Raw genomic sequence first — 22,386 nt, 5'->3', positions numbered from 1 at the left:
GCCCTGGGAAGGGAACTGCAGATATAGCAGATCTCCATTCAGCTCTGCCAAGTAAACCGCCTCCTCCTTCACAGCTCTACAGTTGCCCTCATGGCACCTTTTCTACACTTACAGTGAGAGGATGCAGCCTCCATGGTCATGAGCACATTTCACTGAGGTACCACACTGTGTGTGGTTCCTGATGGGCAGGCTAATTTATCTGGGTCAGGCCAGCAAAGCTGGCTCCTCTCCTTAGAGCCCTTAATCTCCGTAGGTGGACTGGATGACCCTGGCTCCTGCTCTTTGCTCTCGGTGGAAACAGCCAAATCCAGAGCAGTGTGAGTCAGGGATGAGGATTCTGGATTGTGGAGCTTTCCAAGTGGCAGGACCCTGCATTCCTTGGTGGCTAACTGGAGCAAGGATGTCTAAAGGCTGGGTGGAGTGTTGGGAGAGGAATTCCCTGTACGCTGCACCGGGAAACCCACCAGCTGAGAGTTAGGACTGGAGAACATTGCTGAAATGCCACATCCACTTCTTTTTAATCAGTTTTCTGGCGTCCCAAAAGTTTGCTCTGATTTGGAAGGAAAACTCTGGATAAATGCCTTGTAGTCTTTACCAGTGATAGAAACGCACTGCTTTACTTACTAATTGAAATAAGATTAATTAAATTATTCTTTTAGGACTTGGGGCAAGAAAACCTTTTTAAGAAATGCAATAGGTTGTTAATTTGACTCTGATTTGAATTTAATAAAATTTATCTAAAGGAATGCCTTTAACTATTAAAAACATTGAACATAGAGATATGACACTATTTACCTGATTTATTTTTGTATTTCTAATAGTGAATTTATTTTTGAGGTAGTAATTTGAAGTAGTAACTTCAAGCAATGCATTAATTTTTTGTAATCTTTATCACAAAATTTATTTTGAAATCTCCTAAGATTGGTGGGGGTCAGAAGTTTAAGCTAAGGTCACATAAAACATTATTTTAGTTTATTTTATAAATTACATCAACCCACACACTTTCCTCCCCCATATGTGTGCACACAGACACGTGCATGCACACGCACGCAGACACTTGCCAGTGAGCCTAGACCTGCAATGATATACTCTACTTACTGAGTAGGAAGAGGGCGGGGTGGATGGGAAACACATGGGAAGTTGTGGGGGGAATGGTTCCCGTGTGTCACAGCTCTGCAGCCGACCGGCGGTCTGTGGAGGAAACAAGGAGATGAGTTATGTTTAGAGGAATATTATATTGTTGTGCTTTTTTCTATAAAATTGACTAAATGGCCATGTAGTCGGTTGTGAGGACCTGGGCAGGTTGCGAAGCAGGAGGGTTTTGTTGTAAGCAGTTCTTACAGGGGAACAGTAGGATGTGCTGAGGAGGGCTTCCTCTGTGGGAGCAGAGACCTGTGTTGTACTCGAGGTTTATTCTTTTACTCGTCTGTGACTTTGAAGGAATCCCAGTTTCCTCGTTGGTAAATGGGGATGAGAGCGCCGGTTTGGGAGAGGTGTGTGCAGGTGAAGCTGGGCGGGGTGCGCTCGCCCCTCCCCCTTCCCCTTCTTCATTGCTTTTCCCCTGGGATGCATTCATTTTGATCCGATCTAGTATGTAAAGAGCTGTGTGACCCTCTAGGGCAGGTCACATTCTGGATGGAGATGACAGTAAGTATTTCCCGCTTTGTGGGCCATGGGGTCTGTGGCAGCCACTTGGCTCTGCTGTGTGTGTGGAACAGACCAGCACATGTGCAGCTGTGTTCCCGTAAAACCCGATTGACAAACCAGATGGCGGACCGTAGTTTGCCAACCTCTGCTTTAGGGCAGCGCTGTCCAGTAGAACTTTCTGCAATTTGAGGTGCCATTAATTTTTTTAAAACTAGGCTTATTACATAACTATGGCATATGCATTCATTCATATGTATGAGTCTTCTAAAAGCGTATTCTTCAGTGATGTTATTAAATTTTAAAAAGTTTTAATATGAAACTTAAGTGATTAAATCTTGAAATGCCTTCGACAATGTTTCAGCTGTCTGGTTCATTTTCTAAATATTTCCTGTTTAGGGGTTTACATCGAAGAGGTTCTAAACAAGTGGAAAGGAGACTTCGAGAAGCTGGAGCACAGCCACACTTACATCCAATGGTCAGTCACGCATCATCTGTCTTGAACCAACTCCTGTTTCATCCCGCATGCTTTCTAGACGCTTTAATATAAAAATATTATTTTTCTAAAAAACAGGCTCTTCCCCCTGAGAGAACAAGGCTTGAACTTTTACGCTAAAGAACTAACTACATATGAAATTGAGGTAATGCAAGCTCATTTCATTTTATACGAGATGACCAAATCATATCGTTATTTTATTGTCCTGGTAGCAACTGAATCATTTTAGCTGATTTTTCTTTTTTCATCAGGAATTCAAAAAAACAAAAGAAGCAATTAGAAGATTCCTCCTGGCTTATAAAATGATGTTAGAATTTTTTGGAATAAAACTGACGGATAAAACTGGAAATGTCGCTCGGGCTGCCAACTGGCAGGAGAGGTTTCAGCATCTGAATGAGTAAGTACAGACCCCGGAGGGCATCGGGGCTGGCGGGTTATTTTCCCTTGCTTGGAGTTCTCTGTGGGAACAGCCGGCAGATGGACCCAGGAATTTGAATTCAGAAGCTGCTCTGAAATGCATTTTATTCTCTGTTCTATATTCTAAAACAAACAAAACAACAACAGAAGAGAATGGGATTCCAGGTAGAAATAGGGCCGTTGAGCTCAGAGCTGACTCTCCTGACACCTCTGCTCTGCCCACGGCCCGCATGGCCTCTCTTGTGCTCTCTGCCTCGTGTCCTGGTGTTTCCGGTTATCGCTTGCATACAGTTTTACAAATTCCTTCTGCCAGCCAGTGAGCTTCTTGTGGCACGGTCTGTTCCTCACACTGCTGGGCCTGCTGCCTTTTTACATTAAATCCATGAGTTAAGCCTTTGACATATGAAAATCATCTTATAAGGCTGAAATATGCCCATACATTTTACTAAAAAAGGGGGAGAATTGGGGCCAGCCGGTGGCATAGTGGTTAAGTTCACACGTTCCGCTTCAGCAACCCGGGGTTCATCCATTCGGATCCTGGGTGTGGACATGGCACCACTTGGCAAAAGCTGTGCTGTGGTAGGCGTCCCACATATAAAGTAGAGGAAGATGGGCACGGATGTTAGCTCAGGGCCAGTCTTCCTCAGCAAAAAGAGGAGGATTGGCAGTAGTTAGCTCCAGGCTAATCTTCCTCAAAAAAAAAAAGGAGAATTAGAATCTTCACTATTTAGGTCAAAAACAAAAGCCCATTTTTGGTCAACAAATCCCAAAACCTGTGAAGAAAGTTTTACCATAGTTTATTTGTAATTGATTTGCTGTACTCTTTTGCTTGGATATTTATAATTTTCATTAATACTTATACCCAAAGTTTATTTTTCTTCTTCTTTTCTTCACATGCAAACTGGCATTTTTTTTCTTTTTAATTATAGGGTGACTTAGGAGTGCTGGACTGTAAAACCAACAGCTTTAAAGCAGTTTTTAGTACATTATAATTAGCTGAACTGGGCAAGTGTGAGAAACATACATTAAAACTACCTAAGAAATTTTTCTTTGCCCAAAACAAATCAGAGTTTTGTGCATCAATTAACTAAATTTTTTGTCTTTCTGGACCTTTCATGTTGCCTGCTCGAATGAGCCTGACGGTGACTGTTCGAGCTCTCCTTGTACTTTATTCGTTGTCATCAGCACTGTTAAGAGGGTGGGCTTAACTGAACTGCTGAAGATATGGGCAGAAAGCTTTATGACCCTAACTAGACCCTTTCACTCATCACTCAAGCTCACTCTGCTTTCACAAGGCTGTCCTCACAGCAGAAGTGCACACGCCCTGCCTGAGCCGTGCGGGCAGCTCTCTCTGGACAGTTCCTAAGTGTGTTTTGTCTGTCAGAGAAAGCTGTAAGCAAGTGGCTGTTGAAGGTGAGGGATGGCAAAAGTAAATCTCTGGCGAGGATCTGATGTTACCTCATCTTCCATGTACTCACCGCTATTATTTTAGAGAACCTCCACTCCCAGACGCTTGTTTTGGTTGAAATAGCAGTCTTGTTTAGTAAGTGTTTGTTGAATGAATAAATGATAAAACAAAATATGTTGGTCAGCTTAAACCTTCCTTGGGGTTCTATTGTCAGATCCTCTAACTGGTAGCTGGATACAAAGCCCTTCTGAGGCTTTAATTAAATGACCTCCAGGCTTGGGTCAGGAGAGGGAGCCTGAACTAACTGGCACGTCTCAATCCTTGGCCGCATCACCTCCCTTTCTTTCCACCGCCTGTTGTCTCTCTGTTTCCTTTCCTTGGGTATTGCATAGAACTTTTCCAGCTGTGAGTTAGCTGCCTTAGAATCTTCCAGAAAACAAATTTCCTTTCTGATTTAGTTGCCAAAAGTGATATTGACTAGGTTGGAACAAAGTATAGGGGATTATAGGAAAACTTCTATTCCATTTTCTTTTTTCCGTTGGGCTCTTTTCTGATGTGTCCTTAAACGTCATAACTTGTGTGTGTCTTCATCTGTATGACCTTTGAGTTGTTTAGAGTAGGCAGGGAACGCCGTGTGTTGACAGTAGCCCAGGAGACAAAGATATTGGATGGAAGCGGAGTGAAAGAGCCTTCAGTGAACAAACGAGGTGAGTAGGAGGCGGTGGGGGCACCAGGGCACAGGCTCAGAGGTAGTGCAGGTTCATCTGTGGTCACCTTGGGTGACAGAGCTGCAGTGTAGACCCGGCGTTCCCTCTGCCTCTTCTGTCTCCTGGTTCTTGCCCCTTGTGTGTCCTCTCTTCACGACCTGGTCTTCCTGACAACTTCAGCCCGTCCCCCCGTCTGAAGCCCCAGGGACTGCTCGCCTTTGGAGGGTCTCAGCTACTCTTCTCTCTCCCATTTTGTCTTTATTTGTGGCATTGATTTCAAATCATATTGAAACACCTGATTTCTTTCTTGTATAATTTTGTTCCAGGATCCTGATCTTCATTCTCTTCAACCCAAGTTTTTATCCTTTTCTACTGTTATGTAAATATTTTTAATTGGAGAATGTATAGATGCAGATAAATGTATACGGAAATTTGAACTTGGCCATTCTTCTGGGGCTGGATATGTGAAATTGAGTTGGTTGCAAATACAGTAAATTTTCTTGTATCATATAACTCTTCCTTGGGATGAAAAAAATGTTCTACCACTTTTCCATACATCTCTTTCTCATAGACTTATGAAGCAGGTGTTTCCCAGGAGTTTTGTCACTAAGCTTTTAGAATATACCCACTGTGTACAGACGCGACAGACAAATCAGTCCTGCTGTTAGTGGCACATTGTCTTAACTTCACCCAAATTTATATTATCTCAAAAGACTTTTGCTTCCTAACTATTAAAAAATACATATTCATAAAACTGAGACGTATCGGTGCTGTGTTCTACCTTTGGCTTTCAAAGAGTCGAACATTTAAGATACTGCTTTTTTGGTGAAGGTCCAGAAGGATGAGGACAGTATAAACTGCTGGACTGGGCTTTCCCAGGGTTTGCTTAGCCTGAATCATTAAGGGTTTTGTTTTGTCCAAACAAACATTTATTAAAATATGAGACCCTGGAACCGCCCCTTCCATCCTCGAATAATTCAGCCTCCTTGGCCGCCCTCCCCAGATGGTTTCCCAGTTGTTCCTGAGTGAACCGCTTTTGGAAGCCAGGGCAGGTACGCGATACTCATAGGAAGTTCCGTGTCCAACGTGTGAAATGGGTTTTAGGAAGTTAGAAATAAGTGATGGTTACGGTTTGGTGGCAGTTTTGAGTAAACAAACACCTGGGCCGTTGATGACACATGTGCTTAATATGTGTAGCTTAAGATTCCTTTAGGATGCGGCCAGGCACGTGTAATGAGGTAACTACTGGGCTGAGTGAGGTAGGGGAGGTACATATGAATTGTGACAAACAGGTTTGTAAAGCATTCATTTGACAACGGCCTTAGTTTTGGGACAGAGAAGAAAGATGTTAGTGCAACCTGGGGAAAAAGGCATCTTTGGAGTCAAAGCCATTAGAAGTAAAATATAAAATTCTCTGATAGGGAAAGAGGAGGAGAGAGGGGCCAGGGATGGAAGAGAATTAGGTTATCAAGTTGGGATTGGTCCAAGTATGGTGGTCCTGAATACCAAATCTTTAGCAATGGTAACAACTACAGTGTTACTGTTCAATAGTGTCTGCTACTTACTGAGTCCGACATGGCCTGCGTACGTATCAACTCGTTTGATTCCTAGAGCAGTCCAGTGGGGCGTGGGCCATTTCCCCATTTTACAGGTGAGCATGCTCAGCCTTGGGGAGAGGCCACAGCTTCACGTCCTCTGGGTGGCCGAGCCGGGGCGTGGCCTCAGCTCTGACTCCCAAGTCCGCACTCTTAACTGTCAAACTATGTTCTGCTAAATAAGTCCATTTTGCATCCTTTGTCAGAATTGTTCTAGCAAGGGAGGGGGGTTTTTGCTGCTTTCCTCTGACTTGGCTAATATGGTGGACGTTGCTCCTCAGCTGACATTAACTGGCAGCTAACGAATGTTGTGTTTATGTTCTGGTTACCTGGGACACGTACAGATACATGGGTGTTGTTGCAAATAAGTGATCTATTAGATCATTCTTCCTCTGTATTTAGTAAACAAACAACAACTCAACGTCAGTGGGAATAAATTTTAGATTTAGATATTTTTCAAATATGAGAACTAAAGAAACAAGGGCGATTTATATTGTACATTTGAGTTTTACACAGATTGGCATTACGTTGAGGTATAAGGGTTTAATGCCTTGTAATTTATTCTTAAGTGTCAAATATAACTTTTACTAAAGTCATTACAAGGCATATGTCCATGGCTGGCAGTTCCATAAAAAATATTTTTACAGGGGCTGGCCTGGTGGCGCAGCAGTTAGGTTCAAATGTTCCCCTTCTCGGCAGCCCGGGGTTTGTCGGTTCAGATCACGGGTGTGGACATGGCACCACTTGGCAAAAGCCATGCTGTGGTAGGCGTCCCACGTATAAAGTAGAGGAAGATGGGCACGGATGTTAGCTCAGGGCCAGTCTTCCTCAGCCAAAAGAGGAGGATTGGCAGCAGTTAGCTCAGGGCTAATCTTCCTCAAAATATATATATATATATATTTTCCAATAGTTTTTATTTCTGTCCTTTCCCCCCCCTGCCCCCCCCCCCCCCCATTTTATTCATTGCTCTCTTGCAGGTCCCAGCACAACTACTTGCGAATCACCCGTATTCTTAAAAGCCTTGGTGAGCTTGGATATGAAAGTTTTAAATCTCCTCTTGTAAAATTTATTCTTCATGAAGCTCTTGTGGAAAACACTATCCCCAATATTAAGCAGAGTGCTCTGGAGTATTTTGTTTATACGATTAGAGACAGAAGAGAAAGGAGAAAGCTGCTCCGCTTCGCGCAGAAGCATTACACGCCTTCGGAGAATTTCATCTGGGGCCCGCCGAGGAAGGAGCCGGCGGACGGGGCCCGAGCGCAGAGGCCGGCCGCGCCCCCCGCCGGGCCCGGCGGCCAGACCCCGACGCACAAAAGACCCAAGGACTCCAGAAGCGCCTCCTCAGCTGCTCCCGGCGGTGGCAAAACAGCCGAGGAGAAAATAGGGGCGCCTCGGGAGGCGGGAGAAGAGGCAGGCAGGCCGGGCGCGGAGCCCGGCGGCGGGGATGCGCGGCCGGGGAGCGCGGAGGAGGAGCGGAAGGCCGAAAACGCGAGTTCTCCCCCAGAAAAAACAGTTAGTAATCCCGCAGAGACGAAGGAGACTGCATCTCCTCCCGAAAAAGCTGAGGAAGGTGAGAATTACAGCCAAGATGGTGAAGATCCTGGAAATACAGGTTCCGGTGATGAGGTGCCGTCACCGTGAGTTGTCAGAAAACCCACGCACCAGGTTAGGGAAGGAGGGAGAGCTCCCCGATGTACCCTGAAGAACAGAGAGGGGCCGCGCTTCAGCCGTCTGTCTGTGATTTCTGTTGTAAGCGTTTTTTATTTGCTTTTTGTTTTGGATGACAATTTAATATTTAATATGAAGTTTTAAGGCGAGACCCAATGAATGAATGTACTGTGTAACACTTTTAGGATATGAGTTTTCAAATTCTGTACACAATAATTACTTTAAAATTGTTTTCAATGTATCTGGAAATAATCATGTAGTATTTGGTATATCAAATAAATTCTTTTGCGAGATTAACAGCCCACGTGAAGACGATCAATAGGATGGTGTCATTGTGTCACCTCACCTTTACCCGATTGATGGATTAATTGTTTTAAGCTGGAAGAAAGAATTTGGTCTTCTCATACGTGTTCAGGAAGTAATGTAGATTTTTTTTCATCGTAAACCCTCACCATGTTTGTTTTTAAGTTCTGACAAGTGAAATGATGTTCCTGAGGAGCGGTGATCCCCCAGCCTGCCTGTCAGCCTGCTCGCTTTTCCTCTCTCCCTCTCCTCCTGTGCCCCCTGCCATCTTTGTTACAAGCTGGCACGTGCATTTCTAGTGTCCATGCACATCATCTGTATTGAAATTTAAATAGAACGGAGGCGGACTTTCAACTGCATGACTCCGACAATTTGCTTTGTTTAAAATGGTAAAAATGTTTTTCTGTAGTAAGTGCTTAAAAACAAATTTTGATGCAAAAGTCCAAGAAAAGACTTTTACTTTCTGTGGCTGTTCCGTATAAATTTGGTGCTTGTTTCTGAATGCAAATGAGTGTGAAGAATTAAAAAAATAAGAAAGGAAGTTACTCATTTTTCAAAGACGTGCCTCTTGCACTGGAAACAAGTCAGTGGTTCCTAAAACTGTGAATATCTCTGTGTTATGTGGCCTATGAAATCAATAATATTGCTTAGTCCATGGCGTATCTTTTTTTTGGAAAATACAATTTGATGCATCTCTAAGTTGTCAAACCATGAAATTAAGAACAAATTTGAAATTACATATACTGAGTGTTAGTAAGTGCTTAATGTGTTAATGTTGGTTAAGAGCAAATAATTTTATTCCCAGTATAATATAATATTATTACTAATTATTATTACACATCAGAAAAGCAATCAGGAACATGGTAGTGAGAACTTTGAAGCATATGCATAAATATAGTTAAGGAAATTAATAGAAAAAAACTTCACTGTGTTTCATTTGGAAAGGAATTGGCTTTTGTGTGTCTCTGAGGCTTTTACGAAAAGTTCTATTCACTTTAACCACCAGAGAATTTTTACTAGGTTCTAGGTTTTAATCACATCCTATCATCTTCTATTACCATTATTGATCAGAGGATTTTCAGCAGAGGATTTCTAGAAAATAAATACACTGATAGTGTGTCTTTAGAAATATAATATCATTGCTTTGAAATTTACATAAACCATCACAGTTGCTCAAACCTGACTTTTTAATATAAATGTTAGTAACACTCGTGTTGTGTGTCATATTCCAATAAATACATTATAGAACATTTTGTCACTTTTAGTTCCCATAATATGCCAAATTTGGCTTTCCACTGTTTTGTGAAATGAGCATTAGGATTTGGGGAAACAATACTGCTTTTCATTTCAATTTCTTTTTTCAGGGGACCCGCTAATGTGGGGCTTGTATCTGCGTCCCTATAGAGCTCAATAAACACTTCCACAGGGTTAGGGCATGAGAGGAGGTTGTCACGGTAGGCCCAATTGTAGGAATACAATTAATTTAATTCAAACTATCTTACCAATTTTGCATATATGATAAAGTGTTGAGACTGATTTCTAAGTGCATAAATAGTAAAAATTAAAAACTAAGCGCAGATCTTAAAATATTGATACACAGTGGACAGATACTAAAATAAACAGATATAATATGAATTACTTAGAGATTGTAGTTTGTCAGAGCCCCTAGAAGTAAAATCATTTCGTTCAACAATTTAACTTTTAGATTATTCCTAATTGTGGGTTTGATTAGATTGTGCCACTGGATTTGAGAAAATTTAATCTCAAGGGTAAAGCTGCCTGCTTCCATTTAAGACAGTGGCCTTTCCCACCATGTTGTTCTTTAAATGCAAGTTCACATGTAACAGTGTGGTTCCTACATGTAAATAACTTATGAGAGAATTATTCAGTGGAGAAAAAGGGAGAGAGGAAGTCATTCCTTTTGCAGATAAAAATTATGAGTGTCTATATTTTTTTCTATTAAGAATACTTTGTACATTTAATAGTTTTTAAAATAAGATCTATAGATATGTATTTCTGTGTGTCTTAGATATGAAGCAGTCCCCTGGGTTTGACTCTGATGTCTTGTATTTTTAAAAATTACAGTATGCTTGCAGAAATTTACTGAGAAGCTGTTATTAAAATGTGGTGAAGCATGGCCAAATAGCTAGAAACATTATTGAATCTTTGCAAATATATAGACTTTATTGTACCATGGCCTGCAAGAATACTAAATATTGGCTATTGATAAAATATTAACTTGCATTTCACGGCAAATAGATGTTATATGTACATTTCTAATGTTTTGTGCTTTCATATCTCTAAGGAGATAATATATGTGAAAATATTTTGAAATACTGTAAAGTGATATATAATTATAAGGTATATTTCTGTACACAACAGAGAAAAGTTTAACATTAAGAATACCGTTCCATTATACATTTTCACGCTCAATCTCATAGGAAACTCAAAAGAATCATGATAGGAGTGAAAATATATCTGCTTTCTCTAAATCAAGTCTAAGTTCTCAGTTCAGAGATTATTTCATATAGTTCTATTTTGAATTTAGGTTTTTGAGACCCTCTTTCTCAGCTTCAAGGATGAAAATAAAACTTAGTACTCAGGAGTTTCTAGAGAAGTTCTACAATTTTTTGCTAAGTATAAAAAATATAAACATATGAAAATGATATAATATATATCATAGTCGTTATATTTCATATTTTGTCATATAAAATTATCTATTCTGCTTCTAGCTTTTATACTTTAAGTGAAAGTATGAACTGGGGAAAAGGGAAAAACAGCGCAGTGTTACATCTGTTACTCTTTAAAAATCATTTTACTAAGTACCTTCGATATCAAGTGGTCAAAAATTGGTTGAACGGATGGATAGAGAATATTTGGTTAATTGTTTATGGTTTCCCAAGTTTACAGTAGAGATATGGTTGAGTTTACAATCCACTGAGTAACCAAATCAGGCAGGTTTTGGGTCTTTCTATAATTGACGCTATTCTGAAAGCTTTATTTTCTCACCTGAGAAAAGGAGGACGTTCTTGATCATGCTCTCTTGTAGTTACATCTGCGGGTCTGTCATGTCTCTTTGGGGGTGAGTGGGGATCCTTTGTTATAGGAATAGTTTTGAAGATTTCTCTTTTGTTCCCCACTTGGAAAGTTCCCCTTGCTCTTTTGGGATTTGTGTTAAATATAAGGTAGGCTGGTATTTGACGTGCTAGAATCATTTCAAATGTAGGTGCCGCTGTAGAGAAAGCTGTAGGATCTAGAAGTTAGTGTGCATAAACTGACTTCTTCCCACTTTGAGTTCTGTGCTATCTGTGATGAGGACAGATGTGTGGGGTGATCTCAGTGACCGTGAGCCCCTGCCTCCCTCCCTGCTTTGTCCTTCAGTCCACCCAGCAGGTTGTCTTCGAGGACAGACCGTCTATGTAGAAATCCCTTATTAGTGAGGTTAATAATAATGTAAATATGAATGCCTGAAGGTATCTAGATGTGCCTTAACTAATGTAAATGGTTTTCATTCAGAAGTTTACATTTTTATTCCATCATAAAATCTTGCCATAACAAACTTTTCAAACCATGGATGTCGTTACTTTAGTGAAATTTACTTTGGTGCTTTTTTGTTTTGGAAAAATTTCTGTTTGTGACAACAGCATCACTTCAAAAGGAAATGTACTTGGCACAATGTTCAACAGTATATTTAGTATATTTGGCAAAAAGTATTTAGAGTAAGATGAACTACATTGTTTGTTAGATTTATTTACGCTTTTGCTTAATTTTGCTACATGCTGTAATTTTTATCTTAAACATTTTTCAGTTGCTACAAGTAATATTTCTCTGTTTTACTTCGTGTTCTTAGATGCAGATGGATGCAGAAAATGGAGTTCTATTAGAGAAATTATTTAAAAGTTTAGTTCCAGCAGATGGTTGAAGGAATCTGAAATTAATTAGAAAAACTTTTATGCCATAGTCTTATTAGACACATTTCAAAAGCACTGTTCTTGCTTTTTTTCTTAGATTAGAGACAATGTTGTCATCTTATACTGTTTTCCTCTTCTGTTGAGAAGCTTATTCTTTTGGTTGTTTGTGAGGAGTTGCTTCTTAATATGTTTGTTTTCTTGAATTAGAGTTTTTATCTGGAGGATACAATTAAATACTTTGTTTAATTGCCCAGAATCTGCCTGGAAGTAGAGTTCAGAGAGGGAGAGGTGACTAGGAATCGGTGGGCATCTGGGTGAAGTGGAGCCAACGCTGGCTCCACCCTCTCCAGTAGCGTGAGGGGTCCTCAGAGTGTCCTCTGGATAATTAGAGGTTGGGCTCCATGATCTCTGACTTCTGGGCAAGGTGTGCCACCTTGGACCCCACAATTTTAATGGGTGTCAATTTTCATAAAATATGTTGTAATTTATTAGCCACCATTTTATAATTGTTTAGGAAATTGTGAGCAATTGGGCACCTGCTGTGTCAATTAGAGCTGTATCTTTATAACTATCTTGGGAAACATATTGAAATAATAATCCCCCACCCCCAGTTCTTTAACCAAAAATTCTTTTCAGTTGTTCCTTTATAGGTATGTGTAGAAAGGTCTTTGCATAAAATGATTCGGTATACTTTGAAAATTGAGTAAAGGAGAAAAGACGTCAATGCTCACTTGTTATGCTAAAAGATTTTTTAAGTCAGAGACCTTATGAAAATATATTTAAGCTATGAAATTTATCATATTTTCATATTTAAATTATGGAGTTTGTGGAACAGTTTACGTTAACTAGAGAGAGTAATTATATAATAAGCTTTGGTTAAGAAATATTCGAGTTCTGTACTTATTTGTCAAATGAGCATTTTTTTCACTGTTGATGGATTTAGTTTCATGTGAAGAAGAGGAAAACACAAACGAAAGAAAAGATTGGAAACAGTAAGAAGAAACTCATTACAGGAATAAAGATATAACCAATGATAGGTTTGTGTAAGTGCCAGAATTATTGAAGCAGATGAGGAATGCTCTACAAAAGCCTCTGGTGGGGACATGCTTTAAGAATCAGCTCCGTGTTATTTGTACTCAGATCAGGTATTGGTGTGGAAACAGAATCCCATTAATGCTCTGCTCTGAACCATGCATTCCACCTACACCACAGTGAAACCTTCCAGTAGACAGAAGTCATCAGATGAGCAGAGACCAAATTTAATTCCTTTGCTGGTGTGTCTCAGCAGTTGGTGGTTTTACTAACAAAAGAAACTGAGGGACTGGCTGCAGAAAGAGAAGACTCAGTGACAGGTGTTTATAAATAGTCACCATCTCCCATGTCATGAAGAGTTGACAGCATATTAACTGTGGTGTTACACTTAAGAGAATCAAACAAGAGCGAAGTGTTAGGATCTTTGACAAGCATTTTTATCCCTTTTTATAAAAAGGATGTTTACTTGTTGCCTAAGTAAGATATTGGCTCTTTAGTTGCCTAAGGAGATAGATGGCAGACTGAGTCTATTCACTACTTCATTGGAGAGCCTCTTGTGTCCTTTGCGTTTTAAGTATTTCAGGAAAATGGGTAAGAGTCTTACAAAGATGTGTATTTTACTTCCCACATGGAGTCTGACTCTCCCGTGGCCGCGGGGCCTTCCCTGTGCTCTGTATTCTACCGCAGTGTGAATTACAGAATGCTGTGCATGTCTGTCAGCACCAATACCATGTGTATGTGGTAGGAGTTGTAACCAGTTTCTGGATCTGTATGGTACTATGAAACACTCATAATTCTGTAACTGTATGGCAGTGTTATGCCAAAAATGTATAAAGAGCAATAGTTACTGTTGCTTACTGCTGTATTTTAAAATTGTTTCTAAAATAATATATTTAGAGTTCCTTTAGAGTAATTATTTTTAATAACTATTGACAAACATACATCCTGTAAGATGAATGAAAGCCACTTCATCTTCGTTAACATTTTAGCATTGTGTTAGTATACGTTATGTTGATTTTGCATGATTAAAATATTTTTAAAGAGCTGGAACAAATGACTTGCTGTTTTCCTATGATTAGACACATATTTTTTATAATTATCATTTGAGATTAACATCATTTCCTTTTATCCTCTAAAATAAATATTTTATTTTGAAGGGTGGTCTTATTTACATATGAAGTTATTTTGTGTGAGATTTTGGAGGGCAGATCACATGTGTAAATACTTGATGATTATGTTCTCTCTCTTTTTTACTTTTCTCTAAAGCAGAGTTTTAAAAGTATACTTAATACACGAATGAAAATAACTAATAGAGATGACATTGTTTTCATTAGTAAGGCTAGTCTTTTTAAAAAGTCAAATTTTTAATTAAGAAGAAGGCAGTTGCAAGATGCAAGTGAAGAAGTTTCTCCTGATATCACGGGACGGTGTGGATGAGGAGAACAGCATAACATTTGAGCTTGGCTGCCCTGATCCCTATAAGCAGGGAAAGAGAGGATGAAAACACTGGAATAAATTGTGGGAAGAGTCAGAATGAAATCACATTGTGCATAATTGAGAAATTGATAGAAAAGATGGCGGCTATAGTTGTGGGTGACAGGATTTCAACTGCAGCCTTTTGAAGGCATTGTTTGGCAGGGAGAGGAATGCGCACAAACAGTTACTGTCATAAGGGAGAGTGGACACGTGCTGGTCGTAGAAGATAGCAGGGTTTTCTTTTCCCTATAGGTTGAGTGTCTGAAGGCAATGTGAAATCTTGAGAATGGGGATTCTCAGGAGAGTGAAAATGCAGAGCTGAATCTGCATTTCTTTAGGAATGTAAAATGTAATATGGGAGAGACTTTGGAGAAAAGGTTTCTAACGTGTTCCTTATTTTAACCTCAAGTGGCTGCAGCAGGAAGCTGGTGTTCCAGGGGTGGAAGGAAGCTCAGCCTGCATGAAGTGAGGACGGGCCGTTTGGCTTCTTGTGGGTGATTTAGGCCTTGGCAGTTGTGACTGACTGAGGAGTCAGACTGATGGAGCGGACATGTAAGGTTTGTCCTGCCCTAGGGACTATCCCCGTGGATACAGGACTTGTTGGAAGAGCGTTTTAAAACAGGTACTAAAGAGAGAGACTAGACAGCCAGCGTGGATTGTACTTCACTTAGGAAGACTGGTTTTATTAATTTTCTTATAATAGTTAGATTCTGCTATTTTTATAACCTTATTGTATATTCAATACTACCAAGGAGTATACAAATATTTGCTTTTCAAATGATGTATAACATTTTTGTTGTGATGGAAATAGCTTGTTTTGTCTACTCTGAGCTTTGCAGAAGGAAGAGGTTAGAGGAAGAAGGAATCAACAAGCAGAAGTGGAAGACGAGCTGGACCAAATGAGATCTGACAGCTTACCTTAGAACGCTGAGGTTATCTGAGATCTTTGAGTGGATGATTTAACTGTTGTGAGAAATAGAAATTCAAGAAAAAGCCCCGAAGGGGTAAAAAGTAAGGGCAAAGAGGTGTTTTGTCTAGTGGAGAAGAGCTGGCTTTGAGGCCAGGTAGACTCAGGTCCGTTTGGCACCATCATCACTTGCACTTGGCTGTGTGGTTTTGGGCAGGTCACATAAATCATTCTCAGGGTCTCTGTTCCCTCACTTCGTGAGTCTCTTGGAAGGATTAGATTGTGGGTGAAATGCTGGGGACATAGTGAAGACACTCCTAACAGTATCCACTAGTGTTCCAGAGAAATAAGGAGATGTTTGGTCATGACAGATACTGTATAGCATTTATCTCAGTGGAAATCAAGCTAATCTGTGTTTACTAGGTTTATAGATGGAAACAAACATCTTAAGCTTTACTTATAACTTTAATGTAGTTCTTACTACAAAAGCTACCAGGTGTGGAATTGATGATTTTATGTTAGACATGCTGATACTGACGGGATGGAAAATGCCCCTCACTGTGCATGTGTGAATCTACAGAACAGCCCTTGTTACTGCCTTCATGATTTTTGAACTGGTTTCCCTTCTCTGCCAAGGAAGAGCTGGAGTATGAGGCCGCGCTGAACATCGGGATCGGAGGATCGTAGTCCCTTCTAGGACCCTACCAGTATTGATTCTTACTGAAGCAGGAAATTTTAATTTCAAACCCTCCAAAAAAAATTTACTTCATATCTCAGTGGGGAGCCACTTGAAAATGAACACTATTTTAAATGTGTATGTAATTAATTCTGTGAAAATGGTGGCCTACCTGCCATTGTTTTCTTACAATCAGCTTGGAGAATGAATAATCTTGTGCTAAATAAATATTCATCTTTTAAAATACTAAATTGTAGGTATCTTCATACTGTGAAATTAAGGTGGGGTCACCAGAGGTCGTGGGTTGTCATCTTGTTTGACCCTTCTCTTTTCAGAATGCCACACATGTACCATGAATGAGTTAGGCAATAAATCCTCATGGACGTAAATAGAAGTTGAACATTTTTATTTTCTCCAGCATTCATTCATCTCAACTAGTTTCCCCCCATTTTATCTGTTTCAAAGTCCAGGTATGGTAAGGGAAATTATAGACTTTTCCAGCAGTGAGTGTAGATCCTGATTTTATAGACAATGAGGAGAGGTGACATGACTTTCCGCCCTGAAATGCTGCAGATGCCAGGGCCTGGCTGGAACCCAAGCCCCAGCTCTGTTCTGTGTGTCTGCTGTGCGTGGCCCCTTTCATCGCTGGAATGGGTTCAGAAGCTTCTGCGCGGGCGGTGGACTGACCTCTGCTGCATGTTAACCAGAGACTGGAATCTTCTCCACGAAAGAGGTTTTCTCACTGCCCAGTGCCTTTGCTCTGGCCAGCGCTGATGTTTAGCAGAGTCTGAGGCAGGTTCCAACGTTTCCATTTGGGAAAAACCCCACTGGGGCTCTGCAGATGGACTTGGAATACGGTCATCTCCGACCACGTGCCTTCCCGTGCCGGCAGCTCCTTTCCCTCTCTGGGGTAACGTGGGGCTGGCTGCACTGCTCTCCCCCTCACGTTGCTGATCTCATGGATTGGCATCACTTTAGCCTCAATAGGAAACCAGGGAGCGATCTCTGAATTTTCATTTGCCAACACATCCGATTTGACAACAATTTCTGTTGATTCTACTCGAATTTGTCTCCAATCCACCCCCTCAGTGCACCCCCATGGCCTCCATACGACTCCTAATTTTCCCTCTGCCTTCAGAGAGGATGCAGCCTCTGTATGTATCTTCATATCTTGGGTGCCTAATATAGGGTCCCGCACGTGATAAACAGTCAATAAACTCATCAAATTAAAGAAAACGTGTTGCAGTGATATCTTAAAACAAAATGCATGAGTGCATGGACAGCTATTTCTAGATCCTTTTCTGAAACAGGATGTCTTCCTCAAGACAAATAGCCTTCAAAATGAATTATGTGTGTGACAGAACAACGATTTCTGTGGAAACATTTCATGAGTATTTAATGCTTTGACCAACCTGGATCGTAGTTTCCTCTTGATTTCTTGGGTCACTTAGTAACAAATATCATTAATTGGTTTGAAACTGATTTAGCAGAAGTTTCGAATTCGAGGTTAAAAGAAGGAAAGGAAGTACATGGTCCTACTTTTCCTGCTTGGTTTGAAATTTTAAATAAGATTAAGTAATTCCAAAGTCATATTCAGTGGATCAACAAAGGACCTGTTCCATGTGTGGCTGGGTGTTATACACATGGAAACAAGCAAGTGCAAGCACAGGATGAAGTCTCTCTCTCTAAGAACGGCATCTGGAGCACTTGGCAGAATGAAGGCCATCCCCTTGCAGGTTCACAGCAGAGCTGACCTTTTTCCTCTGGTTTTATACTTTAGGCCAAAAGTCTGATTGTCTGATGGTAAGGGCCACACTCTGAGAAATGGCTTTTTCCCTTATCGTTTAGTCTTTGCATTGTATTGCTTGTTTATTATGAGCTTTTCTTTCTCTTACATGGTGACAACCAAATGAAACTAAAAGCCGACTTATCTTAAGGTTTCATTCAATGGAAACCCTATGGACATTTTCGTGGAGGGCAGTAGTGCCTGTGACCCTCGTGAGCCTTCTGTGTGAGCAGCCCTACGACGGCTCGAGGGTGTTAGACACTTAAAACCACTGGAGCTGAACTTGACCTTGTGAAAAGGGTGGTTCCTCGTTTTGTTTGTCCTTTTCTAGCTGATTGTCATGAACTCAAATTATGAAAGCGTGTTAGGTCACAGGATCACTCACACTAAACTCAGGTAGAGAAAATGTGGCACCTACTTCTTAACAGCCCCTCTGATCTTCTTCCTGATCCCACCCTGCTGATGAGTGGGGACATCCTAGACTTGCCAGTGGAACTATTTCCGTCACTTCATGTTTATATTTCTCCTTTCGGTTTGAACATCCAGACTGTTCAAAATTTGAATCAGGGCTGGAATAACAGCCTTTGGACTGATCCTGTTTCTTTTGGTAAATTACTAGTCATTCGGGTTTTATACCCGTCTCTCTTTTCTTGCCCAATATGGTGTCTGAGGGCATTGAGATGTTTTCATTGAAGATTCGTGGCAGCAGAGAACAGGTGAACAGATCTGCAAGGTGTCCTCCAGATGCTGTCTGGGCACAACCATGGAGTGGCTGGGCTGGGCTGCTCCTGAATTAGTAACTGCTAAAGTCCTGCTGGTCTCATCTGGCTATTTGGACTTAAACCAGGTGGAGCCCATGAGGGAGCTGATAGCCTTCAGTCTTCGAGTTCCTACTGAGAGCAGCGGTGTGTTTAGACTCCAAGCCCCTGCAGGGTCGTGGACGAAGCAGGCTCTCCCGGTCCCTCACGTACAATGGGAAACCAGAAGTACCAACACGAGCTCATTTTTCTATCTGCCTTCTGTGGCCATCTTGATTCTACTGCTCCAAGCCATGGTGGAAGTGGCTGCTGGAAGGGCTTCTCCTGGAGACTTCAGCCCCCACAGGTCACCTGGGAAAGTGTGACAGCTGCCCTGGTGGCTTCCAGCTTCCTTATGTGTCCGTGGATGTTTCTAAAGGCTGTAATCTGAGTCGAAGAGGTCTTTGACATAGAAAAATAGAAAGAGAAAAGAATATCACCCTACAGCGATCGATACAGAGCATGTTTTTTGGTAACACCTAGAGTTAGAATAGACTTCAGAAAGCATGAAGTCTAACATCGGCATTTACCCATAAAGAAACAGGTGTGAAGAATCTCCTTCAATTTTGTGACAATTTGCTGCTTAGGTTAGCTCTAATCTAGACCTCCCAGCCCCCAGCTCTGTGCTGTTTCCGTGGCGCAGTGTGGACTTTTCTGTGGCAGCAATCTTCTAAGTGCTTTCCTGAATAGAGGCAGGTTGGACGATCTGTTAAACTGTGTACTAAAGTCTACCTTTTCCTTCACTTTTTGGTCTGCATTGATTAAACAAATACTTTAGTTTTGGCAGAATCTGTGTGACAGAGACTTGGTTCTGCGATTGATGCCACCTCTGCCATTTGGCCGTGGCCTAGGGAGAGGTTGCTAACACTCCATGAGCCCCAGTTTCTTTGTAAAGTGGGTAAATGATACTGTGTCAATGTCTGAAGGTTACAGAATTGCAATGTTTGTTCCTGACACAGAGTAGTTAATATAACTCTTGTTGTTGATGGTATTTCTTGAATATTTGTGGTTTCTGAGTGTTTCTTTTAAAGCTCAAAATTTATAAGAGAGGAGGAAGGAGGGAAGGAAGAAAGGGATGAAAGAAAAGACGAAGAGCCAGATCTCTGTATAATAGCTTAGATCGCTCTGTGATTTTTCCTTAGAGTTTGCTTCCTGATTAGATTGGAACACCTAATCCTTCTTTATCTAATTTGATGGTTATGAGAAAAAAATTGATATGACAATTTTTCTTTCATAAGAAGCAGCACTGTGTAAGTTAATATATTAACGTTATATTTATCATATAATTATTTCAGGAATCTTGGATAATCTACATTTTAAATTAAGGAAAATCTATAAAATACCCATCAGGGAACTTGGTAAGAGAAATAATATTTAAGGTTCAGAAAGTTAGTTTCCTCTTTATCATCAATATTTTTGTGTGGAAAGAAAAAAGACCAGTGAGGTAGTTAGGTTTCCCAGAAGTGTTTTCAAGAGAATTTTGTCTGTCTAGATAAAACTCTGCTGATAAACGTTCCTCTCGGCTCTTCCTCGTCAGGCCTCTGATGAGCGCTCTGTGAATGCATAAATGCCATGGCTGATTCAAACTGAAGTGAGGAAATTCTGCTAAAAGAAATATCCAGCCCTAGGAAACACTGTCCAAAGTGCCCATTAATGCGATAAATCAGATAATTTGTGAGTGGTGACTCTATGCAGGTCTGTAGACTGGGTAATCCATAAGAGAGCTGCTCTCAGCCTTAAAGACCCAATGATCTTGGTGAGCCCCTTCGCTGTTGACCCCATGGAGAGTGTCCACGTCTGCGGCCTCCCTTATGTGTGCATGTGAGTTGACATTCTTGCAAGTCAGGTGAAGTGAGGTTTCATAAGAGAGATTTTTTCTACTATGGTAGGGAATTATCTTATAACTGGAAATGCTTCCAATTGAGAATTACCCCTCCCCCATTATCACTCCTCCTCCACTGCCATCAATTTGAAGAAATTGTTATTCTGGGAATTAAACTAATAAAACTAATAAATAATGGATGAGATTTCTTTCTGCAGTAGTCAGCTTCTAAGACGGGCTGTCTGAAATACCTAGGGATAAATTTAACAAAATACGTGAAAGATCTTTACATTGAAAACTACAAAAGATTATTAAGAGAAATTTAAAAATACATTAAAAAGGAAAGATACCATATTCTTGAGCCGGGAAAGTCATATTGTTAGGATGTCAATTCTCCCCAAATTGATCTATATATTCAATGCAAGCTCAATGGAAGTCCCAGGACTTCTCTGTAGAAATTGGCAAACTGATTCTAATAGGTACATGGAAATGTAGAGGAGCTAGAATTGCCAAAATAATTCTTAAAAAGAGAAGTAAATTTGGAGGACCTCATTTTCCTGATGTCAGGCCTTACTTCAGAGCTACACAATCAAGACAGTGTGGCCTTGGTGTGAGGATAAACAAATAGATCAACAGAATGGAATAAAGAGTTGAGAAATAGACCAACACGTATAGAGTCAATTGATTTTTGACTAAGGTGCCAAGGTAATTTGGTGCAGAAAGGATAGTATGGTCAATAGATAGTTCTGGGACACGTGGATATTCAACTAGAAAAAAGTGAGCCTTGATCTCTACTCACACTAGACACAAATATAAACTCAAAGTGGATTAAAGACCTAGAGTAAAATCTAACCCATAGAGCTTCTAGAAGAAAACAGAAACTTTTCAAGATTTGAGGGTAGGCAAAGATTTTGTAGATAGAGCATAACCCTGTGCATAAAAATTGAGAAGTCAGACTTTGCTAAAATTAAAAACTTCTGCCCTTCCAAAGATACTACTAAGAAATGGGGAAAGCCACAGACCAGGAGAAAATGCGTGCAACACACCTATCCGAACAAGGACTTGCATCCAGAATATGCAAAGAACTCTCACAACTGAAAACAAAGCAAATGATAATTTAAAAAGAGGGCAAAAGATTTGAACAGACACTTCACAAAAATGTATACACAATGGCCAGTAAGGACACGAAAATAGGACGTGAACACACACTTAGGCACTAGGGAGCTGTAAACTAAAGCCATAATGAGATACACTAGAAACCTACTGGAATGTCAAAATAAAAAAAATTGACAATATCAAGTGCTGGAAAGGACGTGGAGCAACTAGAACTCTCATACACTGCTGCTGAGGAGGGGAAACACTAGAATTACTTTGGAAAACAGTTTGCCAGTTTCTTATAAAATTGAGCGTATACTTCCATATGACTCAGGCTTAGGTATTTACCCAAGAGAAATGAGAACCCGAAAGGCTGGTACAGTGTGTTCACAGCAGCTTTATTCACAATAGCCCCAAGTTGGAAACAACCCCAACGTCTATTTAGAGATGAATGGAGAAACAACTTGTGGAATATTCTTACAGCTTATTCAGCAATCAAGAGGATAAACTGCTTATACATGCGACAGCACTGATGACTCCCAGGAACATTCTGAGTAAATGAAGCCAGGCACACAAGAGCACGTGCTGTATGATGTGTTTGTACGAAGTTCCAGAACAGGCAAAACCAAGCCATAGTGACAGAAGT

The 22,386-nt window shown here is 40.6% G+C and overlaps 1 protein-coding gene across 1 annotated transcript in view; it reads left to right on the top strand.

The window, feature by feature from the left end:
- The window catches only part of OGFRL1 (opioid growth factor receptor like 1), a 13,685-nt gene extending 5,457 nt beyond the window's left edge, over window positions 1-8,228 (top strand). The window contains exons 2-6 of the mRNA XM_046639778.1: window positions 254-317; window positions 1,988-2,122; window positions 2,219-2,285; window positions 2,392-2,537; window positions 7,245-8,228. Coding sequence (XP_046495734.1) covers window positions 254-317; window positions 1,988-2,122; window positions 2,219-2,285; window positions 2,392-2,537; window positions 7,245-7,908 — 1,076 coding nt within the window. The 3' untranslated portion in view covers window positions 7,909-8,228. The remainder of the gene's footprint in view (window positions 1-253; window positions 318-1,987; window positions 2,123-2,218; window positions 2,286-2,391; window positions 2,538-7,244) is intronic.
- Window positions 8,229-22,386: the final 14,158 nt, after the last annotated feature.

Source organism: Equus quagga, chromosome 15 (assembly GCF_021613505.1).
Source record: "Equus quagga isolate Etosha38 chromosome 15, UCLA_HA_Equagga_1.0, whole genome shotgun sequence".
NCBI lineage: Eukaryota > Metazoa > Chordata > Mammalia > Perissodactyla > Equidae > Equus > Equus quagga.
This window is presented reverse-complemented; position numbering and strand designations above follow the sequence as displayed.